The 16,494-nt window shown below is 36.3% G+C and overlaps 1 protein-coding gene across 1 annotated transcript in view; it reads right to left on the reverse strand.

Moving 5' to 3' along the window:
• Positions 1-293: 293 nt before the first annotated feature.
• Positions 294-16,494, reverse strand: part of LOC124606406 (sodium/hydrogen exchanger 3) — a 600,846-nt gene continuing 584,645 nt past the window's right edge. Inside the window, exons 13-14 of the mRNA XM_047138386.1 lie at positions 15,966-16,130; positions 294-1,599 (exon numbers count right to left, since the gene is read on the reverse strand). Of these exons, the coding sequence (XP_046994342.1) occupies positions 1,172-1,599; positions 15,966-16,130 (593 nt within the window). The 3' untranslated portion in view covers positions 294-1,171. The remainder of the gene's footprint in view (positions 1,600-15,965; positions 16,131-16,494) is intronic.

The raw sequence follows: 16,494 nt of genomic DNA on the forward strand, positions 1-16,494 counted from the left end.
CATCCCATTGCAACTTACAACATTTCTGTTATTTTACTAACTCAACCATATTTCATTATGGATATCTGATCTATGAAAATAAACTTTTTACCTATATGATAACAATAAAATAGTATTAGCACCATGGTCTATTTAAAATAATTACATACACTCTAAAATGAGAACCTATCTCCACCTAGTAAAAATCATTTCATACCCTTTATCAGATATTATTTTTAATCAACTTGTTTATCAGTTCATACTCAAACACAGCACCTTCAAAAATATACCTTACACCATGTACTCCGCTTTGCAAAGTTACAATACTAATCTTTTTCTGTACAAACCAGCCTTTCTTCATCACAGAGAAAGTTTTTTTGTTTTTTTTGTTGTTTTGTTTTGTTTTACAAGGTAACCATCATTTTGTATTGTCCTCATCCTAAAATAGATTCGTTGACACAACAACCAACATGGTTAGCACTAGATAGGCACATAAGTTTATTAATTGTAGTGTTGCTTTTAACCAGCCAATAAAACTAATCAGCTGACTGCATTTCATCTTAGAAAATACATATTCATTTCTCAAAATGTTTTGATTTTCACCATAAAATGAGCAAAAATATAGTAATGAGGTGTAATCAACAATAATATGGATTGAGAATCACTCTTAAGTAGTACATGTAATTAGAATGTGCGATTAATATTTTATAATAAGTACTTCTGCACTCCTCAGTAACCACTTCTGTTGCAGTTCAAGACAGAAACAATTACTCTTGTTTACATTTTGTGCTGTTCATTACGGCAAGAATTAACTTATAAAAGTGTGTATTACCATTTCTTTTCCAGCTATCAGTTTTTTTAACACACTCCTTTTTAATGTCACTGCAAGATGCATTAAATATCACTCATTAATGTCTGAAGAAGAAAAGAAAATTCTGCAGGCAAAAAATACACTTTGGGAGAAAATTAAAGGCACCATAACTTAATGAAACTCGCTCTTTGATCAACATGCATTTCATCTCAAATAACACTGTATTATACAGTGTCCCAAAAATTTCACCTTAATGTCAGACTGACTGTCTAATAGACAGTTCAGAAAAAATACTGTGGTCTACAACCTTTCAAATTTACGTAGATACCTGTAGCGAATATTCGTCAGGTTTGCTCCTTCATGTGAGCGGGGAAGCCTTAACTATTTGTGCGTCCGCGCAACAACTGCCTTTTCCTCTTCATCAGCACTAGACTCAAGTGAAGAGGAGGAAGAAGAAGAGGAAGAAGATGTGGCAAGAACAGCAAGCCGTGGTGGAGGAGGACGCACAGTTGGCCATCTTCCATTGCCACCTGCAATGTCCAGAGGAGAACTGATATTATCTTCTTCTGGTATCGGATTTACAGATGATCCTAATTCCAGCATTGAGCCTCTTCTTGCAGTGGGTGGACGTCTTCCTGGTCCTGGGAGAGATACTGGCTCTTCTATAAGGAGCACAGTGTTGGAAGTTGGTGGTGGGGATTCTCGAAGTGAAGATTCTGAACTTGCCCTTGATTCCTGGTGAACTGAACCAGCACTTTCTCGTCGAAACAGTCCAATTACGGAAGTCACTTTTGGTTGCTCTATGCCCCCTGAAAAAATATCATACAAATATGTTTATTTGTGAACTGCTATTCCAATATCCTTCAGGAAATAGACATCTGATAGCAGGATATCAACACTTGCAAACATTTATGGGAAATTTCATAATACGTCAAAAGACAAAGTCTGTAAGCTGCCAATATTTTCATCACCCAACTATGTATGTTTAAAGAACAGTTTCATCGAAAGGGCTTCATTTAATTAATGAAGGTTGTGATGTTAGAACAATAAAAATGTGTGTTTATATGGGAGAATAAAGCAAATTTAAAATGATATATGAGAAGAAATGATGTTTGTATGCATAGCTACATTTCATAAGTAGTGCATGTTCTATCTGCAACTTGGACAGTATCAGATTGCAAGTCTAAAGGCCCAGTATTTCATCTACATATGGTCTTATGATTTCCTTTGTAATTTAGTCTCAGTTTCATGTCTGACAATGATTTCTGTATATTATAAATGATGAACAGTATCATGATTTAGATTCAATATTAAAATATAGTCACCTTACAGTTATCCATGTATGTTAATTCATAGATTAGAAAAAGTTGAGAGCATACCACATAAATAAAGTCATCATTGGCAGGGCATTATGATGCTCAAATCAACCTTCAGTTTATAACCAGTACACATTTTTGTACATCTGAACACTATTTCCGTAAGTTTTTCTGTATTATATTCACTTTAACTATATTTTGAAAGTCAGTATAAGCTGAACCCCTGGTGATGAAGCCATGCTTCAAAGTGTGTGCTGGTTTCAATAAAAATGCTCTCATTAAGACAGTCATTGGAACCTGACATTTATGATAACACTTCTGGGAAATGTATGAGCAAAATAACCAGATAAAACAATATTTGGAGAAGAAGGTGAAACATCTTCTGTGAAAGTTAAGAGATAGAGGCAAGATGGATGGTATGTCATGTGACAATACTAAAACAGGAATAGATAAGGCAATATATGAATACAAAAAAAGACATCCTTAAATTTCTAATAGAGAATTCCAATAACACTCTAACATATCCTGCAAAGACTTGTGATAAAAGTGAATAAAATTTAAATTGTTTATACACTGCAGACATTTTTAAGACATGAGAACACAGATGCTACACTTTGCAAAATATAAGAAAGATTAGATTACAATTTGTTAATATTGTAAATATTAGTAGAATCAAATCTTAAGTTTTATAGTAAAATGTGTGTTATGCCATGCTAGAAATGTAATTTGACTGTAATACCGAAAACAGTGACCAGTATTCAGTTTTTGCATATTTTACCACTGCAAATACTTTATAAATGTGGCAACATTGTGAGAAGTAAGGCCCTCTGATATTTATTATGTAAGTTGTGTATATCCTACAACATTCTGTCTTTCAAGGATCAGGACAGATTTCAAAAAATGGGAAACTGTTTTCTATTTCATACTGTTCATATTTCTTTAAAGTAAGGTAAGAATGCATATCTGCTGATTACTTATTGTCAACAAAATAAACTTGTTCCAGTAGATTTCATACATGGTGAGATTACTTTAAAAAAAGCTATACCTGCAAAACTGCTCTGAAAAATTGAAGTCATGGTATCATGAATTTTAAGATTTCATTCTTCAGAACATTTTCCTCATTCTCTTTTTTTATTTGAAAACTTACAATATGCATTCTTGCAGAGCAGCAGATAATTATCTCATATCTCTGTTACTAATCAGCTGGATCCCTCAAAAATTGTGAAAAGTATCAGAAGAATGAAAAGATTCAGGAATCACTGATATTTTTAAGATTGAGGAAGCTTCAATAACGTAACTTTTTTAAGTTACCCATCTGTAACTACTCAATTTCAGAATAGTTTCAACAGTATACACACAGCAGCCATCAGAACTAGAACCTTCTCTCATCCCTCTCTTCCCAACATGACCCACCTGCTTTATTTTCAGAAGAATATCAGCATTTCTTTCTTAAATGTTTGTCACAAGCATAAAATTTCTGTTGTAATCAGTTGGAATTGGTTAGTATGGAAGTTATATCTACTGCAACATCTGAAATAGTCTTCTCTTTTGTACACTTTAATTAATATTTGTCCATCAATTAAAGGTTAAACTGCTCAATACACAATCTTTCCAACCATACAATAAGACAAAAATAACAAAGTACAAAGAGAAGTAATAGCCAATATCACTGGGATGAGGCAGCACTTCAAAAAAACTAAAAAATAAAAGGGGACATAGCACAATATATCAGGAGAAACCATTAGATAAAACTGCCCCGGTTTTACTGAACAAGAAATTAGAAGATTCAATCACTGTCTCCTCATGTGTTGAACGTCTTTCTTTTACCAGTTTATTTTCATATGTCTCACCTCCCTCATATCAAAAGTTTACACTCATGGCAAATCAAAAGAGCTTCAGATTTTCATAGAAACTGAGCTGATAGTGAAGCAGTAATGTGGAAGTTTTACTACTGTTGTTATTCTATCTTGGACTTTCCTCTGTTCAAAGTGGAACTTGCAGTTAAGCTCCTACTCAATGCAAGTTTATGTGGCTGGTAGTTTCTTGGACATATATTAACAACATTAACAACTGCTTTGTATCAAGGATTTACGTGGCTAACATTTCCCACACAGTGATTTAGCGAATGAGTGCTTGGTTCCATTTCAAAATGAACCAAACGAACTGCAGTAACATTTAATTTTGGTAAACTCACTTTGGGATTCTTAAAATAACAATTTTTATACGCAGTATTTACTTTTTGAAAGTAATCTATGATTTTATATTAAAAATGTCTACCACATGTACTAGTAAATATAATTTTAGCATTCTATAGTACTTTGATGGGTTCATATTACTACTGATAAATCTATTATTAAAACAGGAACATTACATTTATAACAGATACACAGCAAAAATATAATGAGATTAAGAGGATACAAAGGTGAAAATAATCCTTCTATCTCTCGCTCTTTAAGGAAAAACTATTGAATCACCCAGCTACTGAGTGGCTGATGATGGTAGGTGTGAGAAAGGAGATTCTCAATGAATTGTCCTCCTCTTTGAACAGTACGGTACTGAGTTTATATAAGCTCCTGATGAAGTTCTGAACAGTAGTATGTGTCATTCAAACAGTGTAACTGTACATATCACATGAGATGTGTGAAGGTTTTACAAGCAAGAGAGCTGCCTGAAAATAAACCATTGGACAATAATCAGCCATTGGTATTGTATCATTTAATCCAATGGAAAGTATTAGGAAACTATAAGAACATTTTTTACTGTTAAAAAAATCTCTCTTAACCTCCCCTTAGATCTGAGAGGGGCAAATATCAGTAACATATCATCGAAACACCAGTCAATGCTAAACCAAAACGAGCCAACATAAGCACAAATGTGAAGACATCACCCACTTCAAAAATTTACTGGAATGGAAAAAACTCACAGTACCGGAATAAAAATGTATACACACCAATAATTCAGAGCCTCATGGTCACAGAGGTCTTGCAATAATGGCTAAACCTTGCCATGCCATAGAAGGTGAAAAAACAAATGTTGAACCATCAGTTGAAGATTACTAAGATTAATCACCAAGTGAACAAAAGTGAGAGAATGAATAGACTAATGAGATATTCAGCAAATTGTAGATGGACAGATGTTTCCAGGTATTAAATCATACGAGTGGAGGAAAGAGAATTTGTTGGAATGGCATTTCTATTCCCAATGACATTGTGTTTGGTCACTAATCATATCTGAAGAAGAAAATGCACATTTGCAAGACATCAGCCCCAGAAACTGATCCAGGTTGAAAATTTCATCATAATTATGACAGTATGCAGTTATAACCTTATAACCTTCTGAAAGTACAGATTTTAAACTTTCATGCAAACTGGTTGTCCATCACTCAGTTCAAACCACCACAGCCTGAGCATGAAGTACCATTCAATGCAATTAGTAGGAGGTTTATGAACTGACATTGGTAACACGCTTTTTCTCAAAATGCACAGTTTATGATCTGTAGCTAGTGCCAGAGATCTCTTTGCATTGAACATTTTGATGTTCCATTACATTTTAAATGAATGAAATGAATTGGTGTGTAATTAAAAAAATAGTGTATCACTGTTGTGTGTTACTTCCTTTGGATTTTAAAGCTGGCACTTTTAAAGTCACTAAACAAATGAAACATTCATGTGGAAAATATGGCTGGTGTCAAAGTATAAGTGCTGAAGTTTGTTTTGCAGCTACTGTACTGTCTTTTATGTGGGTCTGTTAAGCTATCCGTAATGATGACTGCACATGCAGAGTACATCATCTGAAAAAAAGTAAAAAATATTGGCACACCCCTATGTAATGCAGACTGATGACTAGCTGCCATGAGAGGTGGATCCAAAAGTATGAAATGAGGTGGGGTGTATTACTTCATTAGGAGAGAAGCTGTCACTGCAGAGCAAAAAATCCATTATGGACATTTCAATCCCCCTCAAGCTGTCCAAGTCAACTGTTGGTTATGTGACTGTAAAGTGTAAACTTTAAAAAACAATGACAGCTAAACCAATGAAAGGCTGCCCTTATGTACTGATGGGCAGTGACCTTCAGAAGTTGTGGAGGGTGGTTGCAAAAAAAATTGCCTGAAATCAGTGGAAGGAATCACTCATGAGTTCAAAGTATTACCAGCAGTTCAGCTAGCACAATGACTGTGCACAGGGAGTTGAAAAGATTGGGGTACAAGCATCAAGCAGCTCCTCGTAAGCCACACATTTTCGTAGTCAAGGCTAAGCCACACTTGAGATGGTGAGAAGGTCCATGCAGCTGCAGAGTAGGCTACTAAAAAGTGATGATTTTGAGTAATGAAGATGCAGATGCAATATGTCAAGCAGCTCCTCATAATCCACACATTTCTATAATCAATGCTAAGTGAAATTTGAGGTGGTGTAAAGACCAACGCAACTGGACAGTGGATGACTGGAAATTGGCAATTTGGAGTAAAGTAGATATAGAATGAATCATGCTATATGCTGAAGCAATCTGATGGGCAGTTGAGGTTTGGCAAATGCCTGAAGGATGTTCCCTGCCAACATGTGTAGTACCAACAGTATACTACAAAGGAGGTGGTGTTACAATATGGGGGTGTCTTTGACAGTCAGGGTGTAGTCCCCTTCTTTCATTTAAGAAAAAGATAAATCTGGAAGGATATGAACACATTATACAGCATTGTGTCCTGCATAGAGTAGAGGAACAGTTTGGAGGCGATGATTGTTTGTATCAGCATGACAATGCAGTTTGTTGAAGCAGCATCTCTAAAGCTTGATTTCTGGACAATAACATTACTGAAATGGACTGTTTTGCACAGAGTCCTGTCTTCCCAACATAACACTTTCAGGTGACAAAGAGCTGTTGCTTTCCCACAGATATTGAGACACTTTATTGAAAGTGTCCCTAGTACAGTTAAAGCCATCATAAAAGTGAAGGATGGATGCATCCTGTATTAATTTCCACTAATAGGTGTCTGGATACTTTTGATCAGACAGTGTATATACTTTGCAACACAGAACGCCCAAAGCACACTCTTCAGCATATGATAAGGGATGAGATTGCTCCTCTCAGTATCAGTACCTCTGATGCTTGCAGACAAGAACTTGTTACATAATATGTGCTTCACTCTCGTCACCACCAGACTGTAGTTAATGATAATTTATTCTAGTCTCATTTTATTTCTTCTTCTATAATTTCTATTCCTTGTATCTCCTTTTCTTTTTTCTCTCCAGTAGCACTATTTTGTCCCATCTTAAATCTCCCCTTGTTTTAGGTGTACTTCCACTCACTTAGGTTCACCTGCAAAACTTTTTTCCCTTTTTTAATTTCTCATATTACCACATATTGTCCGGTACTAATAATCCATTTTCCTCTCTTATTATGCCAAGTATGTTTCTTTTGGTTTTTGACTCTGAAGAAGAACATTATCCAAAAGCTGAGGAAAAATTTGAGTTCTGTTTATGTGCCTATCAACCGTCCAACACATCAACTACATGGTAAATGATTACCATTGCTCTTCATGTTACTTTTATTGTCCCCAAGACAATCCAGTACCACATCTGAGTAAAAGCTTTTATGTCTTAATGATCCTGGGAGGTGCACCAATGAACAGGCAATTGTGAGTGCATATTGTGCACATTTACATTCAAACATAAAATATGGAATCATATTCTGGAGTAATTTTCCTGCAACACCGAAATTTTTAGGGATACAAAAGAAATCTAACAGAATTATACTGGGAAAAACATTAGGACATTCATAAATATTTTTAATTAAAAACTTAAACTTATCACCACTGTCCTTACATACATCTCAAAATATTAGTGGCTGCCTATAAGCTTAGAATTATTACAGAGAAAATGAAAAAAATAATATCAAACATTCACACTTACTGTACAAAACAGCAAGGTAGCCAGTATAATGTCTTAAATAATCATCTATAGAACAGAATGTGCAAATATAAATAAATACAGTATAACCTTAGGATTATGACTTTTGGCATCATAAAGTATGATGGACTGTACAAGATGCAATGGAGAGATAATAAATAAACAAAACTATAGTTCTTTCTCCAGTCTTTGACCTGATATCCTGAAGAGTCTGGCTGGTATTTTTATCAATACCCGAATGTTGTTTTTTCCAAGTTCGTATGAAGCTTTTTGAAAGGCTAGTCAAAGATAAGAACTGAATCTTCACTACGGTTTCCCTTCACTGTGGTCTCACTTTCAACCATCAATAATAAAATAATATGACTCTTTGGTCAGCGGTTGAGCTCCCATGAGGAGATTGTCTTTGGAATTTGGAGTTCACTGTGAACAATTGTTTAGTCCACATTTATTCAAGTTTTATGACTGTGAGCGTAATAAACTTTTATAACAGCCGAAATCTACTTTTTGCACTTCACTGCAAGCTTTTTCGCCATGAATCTCCATAGTGGTGCCAGGAACTTCCACAGTGGGGACACCACAATAAACAACAGCAGCCATTACAACTCCCAAAAAAATGTTCAAATGTGTGTGAAATCTTATGGGACTTAACTTATAAGGTCATCAGTCTCTAAGCTTACACACTACTTAACCTAAATTATCCTAAGGACAAACACACACACTCATGCCCGAGGGAGGACTCGAACCTCCGCCGGGACCAGCCGCACAGTTCATGACTGCAGTGCCTTAGAACGCTTGGCTAATCCCGCTCAGCCATTACAACTCCATCAGTGCATCTTGCCTGAATGCCTTCGTATGACAATTGCGTCATCTCACTATTGTCACTTGTGTGAAAAACATTTACAAGTTTAGTGCCTCTCAAGGTGCTTTGTATAATGTTTTTCACTGCACATATTAAACTACAGTGTATGTGAAATGGAAAAGTGATGTTCTTCCATACTGTGCTGTTAACTACAACAATGGGCCACACATGTGCATGACCAATGTGCAATGACTTTGATCTCCTTGATGATTTTGGTACAGAGTTTACTCAACCTTTCCAACAAGACAATGTTCTACACTATTTCCTGACTATGCAAATTTGTGTTGTCAGATTTTATAGGCCAACCTACACTGAGCACATTCCAGCCACATCCACTCACAACCCCATGTGGGGCCCAGCTGACTGGGCATCACATGGCCCAGCATGTCAACAACAAAATGTTTGTGAGCAAGCTACCACCATTCCGACTGGAACACCCAGCAACGTGGCATCACTGATGACACTTTCAAGTTTGTCATCCTTTTGAGCAACATAGGACAGCATGCCCAAATTATCAGCCACAATTAACAGCAAATTGAGCAGCACCAAAGATGAGTTGTCCCACTGGCTCACAAAAGCATTGGAGCAACAGTTGTGCAGTTGTGACAAGTGATTTTCAAGGACACAGTGGATAACAGAACACCATCTCAATTTAGACATCTCTATACAGCTATCTCCTCATCACTCATGCCAGATAACACTCTTTGGGCACTATGGCTCATCAAAGTACCACCACAGATCCAGATGGCAATGATCTCACATGAAAATAAAAAATGGAAAGCAAATTAGTCCTGGCTGACAAGAATTTTGTGATTCTGGAACGAAAATACACAAATGTCTTGGACAACAATGGTCACTGTAGTGGGCAGCCTCCATGACCTGAACAGTTCTGGACTTGCATTCAGTCATGTAACTAGTGTGACACGGTGTCCACAATCACTAGCAGCTGACATGACCCAATTGCAGTGTGCAAAGATGCCACCTAATGTTAAAAACACTTGGATCAAACAAGTTTTGCCCATATCCTAAGTGACACAATAGAGTCTATGTGCTAGATTTCTTAGCAACACACACACACACACACACACACACACACACTTGTGAACCAATCTTGGGTGCAGATTTCCTCTGATACTTCCACTTTTTCCTGGATTTGATATGCTGAACCCTTCAGCAAATCAACAGTGATGAATCCACACATGGCATCACCATACATGGCAGCACCTTCAATGTGCTCCACATATGACAACCATCAACAGTTACTTGATGACTGTCAAATGTTATAATCAGAAGATCGTGAAGTGTTCTGTAAGATATGAGCTGGATGCCACATGTCCTTTCCTGCAGCACACTCCCTGCACAACAAATATCAATGAAACAGCAAATGTCATGGCACTGGCAATGGACACACACATAGGGCCGCAACACATTGCAGTTCATGAGCCCCCAACAACTCATGTTAGTACAATGAATTTTTCTTACAGTGTGCACATGTCCTCTGTGTCCCTCAGGTTTTGCATATGATATCTCAGCAGAGAGGAATTCACCATGAAACTGAGAAAAAAAATCAAAACTAAAACATGTTGTCTGTTCAACTAAAACATGTTGCCTGTTCAACAGATAGTTAATTTACAGCTACAAACTGCCCAGTGACATCAAACTGATCATGATTACATCAATATTATCAGCTGATGGGTTTCTTGCTACCACAGCCTCCTAGCATGCTAGTGGGTCCTGATGTTACTGTACTCACTACCCTGTCACCCCCACAGTCCAGCATACCACCGCTACAAATCCACACAAATCAACAATCTACCTACAGCCATCCCCATTAACCTCCACTCTGCCTCAGCCAATACCACCTGCATTTATTGAAATGAGACAGTAATCATAACACCACGTTGTTTTTCCCTCCTTCCATTCAGAAATGGGTAAGCCATGCCATGCATAGTAGCCAGCCAAGCATGTTTGGTCACATACATTGCCTTTGGTACTTGGAGTTCACTTTGAACAATAGTATAGTGCACACATATTTGGGCTGTATATCTGTGTTGTAATAAATTTATTATAACAGCCTAAATCTGTATTCCACATTTCACTGCAAGTGTTTCCCCCAGGAAATTGCACAAGCCAATTTCTCCTGCGTTTTTATTGTTGCTGTTCATTTAGAACATTTTTTGTATTTTCTTAATCAATGCCACTATGTCATATATTACCCATGGCTCACAGTTTTTGTGCCTCTTTCAATTTCAATAGTTTTCTTGAGGTACTTACTTACTTTTTTTCCACACAGACCTTGAAGTGCCATGATTTCTTTCATAACATATTCTTTTCTTGCAAAGTAGTCTGGCTTTTTAGTTCCTCAACCTTGTTAGCTGCATCAAACTAGTCTTCAAACTGGTGTCCACAACAACAACAACAATGAAAACAACAACTATTTATCTAGGTTCAAATGTTTCTGTTGTTTTCTCTTTAACTGTTACTGGAACTTCATTATAGTGTTATATTATGGTAAATATCATTGGCAGAACCTGGATAGCTCTTGTTGTACTTGACTTGACTCCTGAACCTTTACTTCATCAAAGTATGGTGCAATTTTTTCTTGACCTTCTGACATCTTCTCCTTACATATTCTTCTCAGGGCCTTCATAAATTGTACTCATATTGATTAACTTGTGCTCAGCATAGCCTTCTATTTTATTTCTCCCTTATCATTTTGTTTACCAACTGGAACTCTCATGTTATATCTTTTCACCTATCTTCACCAGCCATTACATTCTACTCTATCATTGCAATGAATTCCAATCTTCTTTGACAAATTTTAATAATATTATCAAATGCTAATAGAATTCCACTGTCTTCCAACTCTGTGACCAACAAATTCACCACCAATAATCATCACTATGTTACAGACAGTACTTTCATATATTTCCAATGCCCTTCTGGCTGTCATTCCCACCTTTGCAATGCCTTTCTGTGAGCCACACTTGAAAAAAGAAATATCACTCTTCTTACACTTGCATGTCACACGTAGCTAAAATATCTATCTATGTCCTTTCCATATCTAACTTTAGATTTTCTACTTTCATGAACTGTTTAGCATTCTAACATTCAGTGTGTTCATTTCTCTTTTTGTGGAAACTCATAAAGGTACAGGAGACCAGGCTGTTTATATCATCAAATCAAAACTTATAAAAAGCATTAATGAAGTATGCTGCACTGATATATTTGAGACCCAAAAGTGCTTAGAAAAGTATACATGAATATAATGTATGCTGCAGAAGGCTTGTTATACATGCTGTTGTTTTTGTGGTCTAGAGAATGATTTGATGCAGCTCTCCTTGCTACTCTACCCTGTGCAAGCTGCTTCATCTCTGAGTAATACTGCAACCTACATCCTTCTGAATGTGCTTAGTGTATTCATCTCTTGGTCTCCCTTTAGGATATTTACCCCCTACACTTCCCTCCAGTACTAAATTGGTGATCCCTTGATGCCTCAGAACATGTCCTACCAACCGGTCCCTTCTTTTAGACAGGTTGTGCCACAAATTCCTCTTCTCCTCAAGTCTATTCAGTACCTCCTCATTAGTTACATGATCTACCCATTTAATCTTCAGCATTCTTCTGTAGCACCACATTTTGAAAGCTTCTATTTTCTTTTTGTTAAAACTACTTATTGTCCATGTTTCACTTCCATACATGGCTACATGCCATTTGAATATTTTCAGAAAAGACTCCCAGAGACTTAAATCTATACTTGATGTTAACAAACTTCTCTTCTTCAGAAATGCTTTCCTTGCCATTGCCAGTCTACATTTTATATCCTCTCTACTTTGACCAACATCAGTTACTTTGCTCCCTAAATATCAAAACTCATCTACTACTTTAAATGTCTCGCTTCCTAATCTAATTCCCTCAGCATCACCTGATTTAATTTGACTACATTCCATTATCCACATTTTGATTTTGTTGATTTTCATCTTATATCCTCCTTTCGAGACACTGTCCATTCCATTTGACTGTTCTTCCAGGACCTTTGCTGTCTCTGACAGAATTACAATGTCATTAGCAAACCTCAACATCTTTCTTTCTTCTCCTGGACTGAAATTCCTACTCCAAATTTTTCTTTTGTTTCCTTTATTGCTTGCTCAATATACAGATCGAGTAACATCAGGGATAGGCTACAACCCTGTCTCACTCCCTTCTCAACCACTGCTTCTCATTCATGCCCCTTGACTCTTATAACTGCCATCTGATGTCTGTACAAATTGTAAATAGCATTTCATTCCCTGTATTTTACCCCTGCCACCTTCAGAATTTGAAAAAGAGTATTCCGTCAACATGTCAAAACTGTCTCTAAGTTTACAAATGCTAGAAATGTAGGTTTGCCTTTCCTTGCATGTTCCAACATTTCTATGGAATCCAAACTGATCTTCCCTGAGGTCGGCCTCTACCAATTTTTGCATCCGCCTGTACAGAATTTGTGTTAGTATTTTGCAGCTGTGACTTATTAAACTAATAGCTCACTGATTTCACACCTATCAACACCTGCTTTCTTTTGTATTGGAACTATTGTATTATTCTTGAAGTCTGAGGTTATTTCACCTGTCTCATACTTCTTGCTCACATTCTTCATGCAGTATCATATCTCCCATTTCATCCTCATCTACGTCCTGTTCCATTTCCATAATATTTCCCTCAAGTACATCATTCTTGTATAGATTATGTATATACTCCTTTAACTTTTCTGCTTTCCCTTCTTTGCTTAGGACTAGTTTTCCATCTGAGCTCTTGATATTTGTACAGGTGGTTTTCTTTTCTCCAAAGGTCTCTTTAATTTTCCTGTAGGCTGTATTTATCTTACCACTAATGCTATTTGCCTCTACATCCTTACATTTGCCTGCTAGCCATCCCTGCTTAGCCATTTTGCACTTCCTGTCGATCTCATTGTTGAAATGTTTGTCTTCCTTTTTGCCTGCTTCATTTATTGCATTTTGATATTTCCTCCTTTCATCAATTAAATTCAATATCTTTTCTGTTACCCAAGGATTTCTACTAGCCCTCAACTTTTTACCTACTTGATCCTCTGCTGCCTTCACTATTTCATCTCTCAAAGCTACCCATTCTTCTTCTGTATTTCTTTCCCCAGTTCTTGTCAATCATTACCTAATGCTTTCTCTGAAGCTCTCTACAACCTCTTTCTCTTTCAGTTTAACCAGGTCCCATCTCCTCAATTTCCCACCTTTTTGCAATTTCTTCAGTTTCAATCTACAGTTTATAATCAATAAATTGTTGTCAGAGTACACATCTGCCCCTGGAAATGTCTTACAATTTAAAACCTGGTCCCTAGACCTCTGTCTTATCATTATATAATCTATCTGAAACCTTCCAGTGTCTCCAAGCCTCTTCCACGTAGACAACATTCTTTCATGATTCTTGAACCAAGTGTTAGCTATGATTAAGTTATGCTCTGTGCAAAATTCTACCAGGCAGCTTACTCTTTCATTCCTTACCCCCAGCCCATATTCACCTACTACTTTTCCTTCTCTTCCTTTTCCTACTATCAAATTCCAGTCCCCCATGACTATTAAATTTTCATATCCCTTAACTCTCTGAATAACTTATTTTATCATATCATAAATTTCTTCAATATCTTCATCATCTGTAATACATATGCCTCTACAATAATGACAGTCAATGTTATGAAGGTAAATAAGTGCTCAATTTCTGAAGTATTGTCATTTGGTTTAGTTCACATTTCTCTATAAAGCATAACAGTCCCATTTGTTTACATCAGTGTACTTGTAAGTAAGACAGATCTGAAATGGAAAGCTGGGCTATGTAATACACTATAATATCAAATATTTTATGATTTTACCTTACAAATTTAAAAATTAATTGTTAGTAAGTGCATAATGGTATGCTATTCTGGTCAAATAATGAAGTTAGAAATCAAATAATTATAAAAGAAAGTGACACTGACAGGCATCACAATAGTAGACTTAACATGTAATTGTTCACCCGTAGCATAGAAAAATATAGGTTCGGAAGTCATTGTGTTTAATTGTTGTGTAATTATTAGCTCTGGCTGTCTATGCTGAAGGAATGGCAGGAATGGAAGTAAGAATACCATTTGTCATACACTCTGACCCTGACAGTACTGAATTATGAATTACAGTGGTCACTATGAAAAATCTTTTTCAGAAATAATTAGGCAGTTAGAAATATGGTACTTACTAGGATCTGCAACAGCTTGGCTGTAAGTATCTTTCATATAGATGCTGCTAGTGATGATGTATCATGCAAGAAAGTGCTTATTTTCAAGAACAGAACTTTTGAAAATGATGTGTTTGTACAGATATGAACTGTAACAGATATCAGTCAAGTAAAATGACTTCTCTTTGACACACTGGTGAGAAGAAAGCCATTGTATTGCTTTGCTTTCTGTGTAAAACTTTAGAAGGCTGTTTGTTCAGTAAAATATTAGCTGTCTTGAGACCTAGCATTACTTATGCCTCCCGTACAATTTTTTCTTAAACAGCATTGTTCCAGCCTTTGTAATATTCCAGTTATATCCCTTTAGTTTTAAAATTTTGGAACTATGACATCTAGAGTTATTGATGACTTCCGTCATCTGAATGTTGTAGCATTAAACTGAAGTCACTGTCATTGCCTTCCCAGCGTGTAGTTTGTATCATTTTCATCTTGTCTGATACTGGCTAGTGCACCACCAGTATTCAAAGTTGGAACTGCTCAAAAACCAATAGACTATTTTGTTAATACATTGGGACAAATACTTTGAGAATCCCAGAAAAGTAAGTTAATCTTATTTACAATGAAACTGACAGTTTTTCTGTTTCAGCTACCAGCACCTTCATTTGATTGCCTATTTTGTTTCATCCATTTTATCAATTTTCCTTAACTCACAGGTGTTGAAAGTAGTAATGATACTGTTGCACTTGACATAGTGCTTTGATTAATACAGTAACCTATCAACTATGCATTAACTTTGTTAGTAAATTTGTTATTTTTATTTACAAATTTGTTAACCACAAACATCAGCTGTGGATTTGTGGAATAGGGATGTGGTTGTTAGTTACCTAGGAATGTAGCAGAAGGTGAATTGTATGCAAGGTATTCCTTATTGGAACACCAGGCAGGGAACTCGCTCTGCTTGACAGGACCAGTGCTTAATTCGCCTTCGTCGTCACGCTTCCAAGGCAACATGGTCTCAGTAGCAGTAGGAGTCGTCACACGTGCACATTCTGTACATATAACACACACAAGCACATGCTACATACTCTGTGGTTTGAAACAAAATAATCACAAACACAAACAACACAAAGTGTTCAGTTACATACCTTCTGAACTGAAATCTATGAAGCATCAATTACTCACTAAAATAGCATTTTAATTAAAACATGTAGACATAATCATGTAAAAGCCTGTAAATGGCTATATACCATTGTAAAATGTTAATGTTTTAATTGTTTTAGAATTTGCATTTTGTTTTGTCTATAGCTATTCTACACTCTGAATTCTAAATCATAGCAGCAGTATTTGTGCCTCAGCAGCCTGTATTTAATATGCTTAAAGGTTAAACTCCAAACAAAAGCACTGCATTTTTGC

Source organism: Schistocerca americana, chromosome 3 (genome assembly GCF_021461395.2).
Source record: "Schistocerca americana isolate TAMUIC-IGC-003095 chromosome 3, iqSchAmer2.1, whole genome shotgun sequence".
NCBI lineage: Eukaryota > Metazoa > Arthropoda > Insecta > Orthoptera > Acrididae > Schistocerca > Schistocerca americana.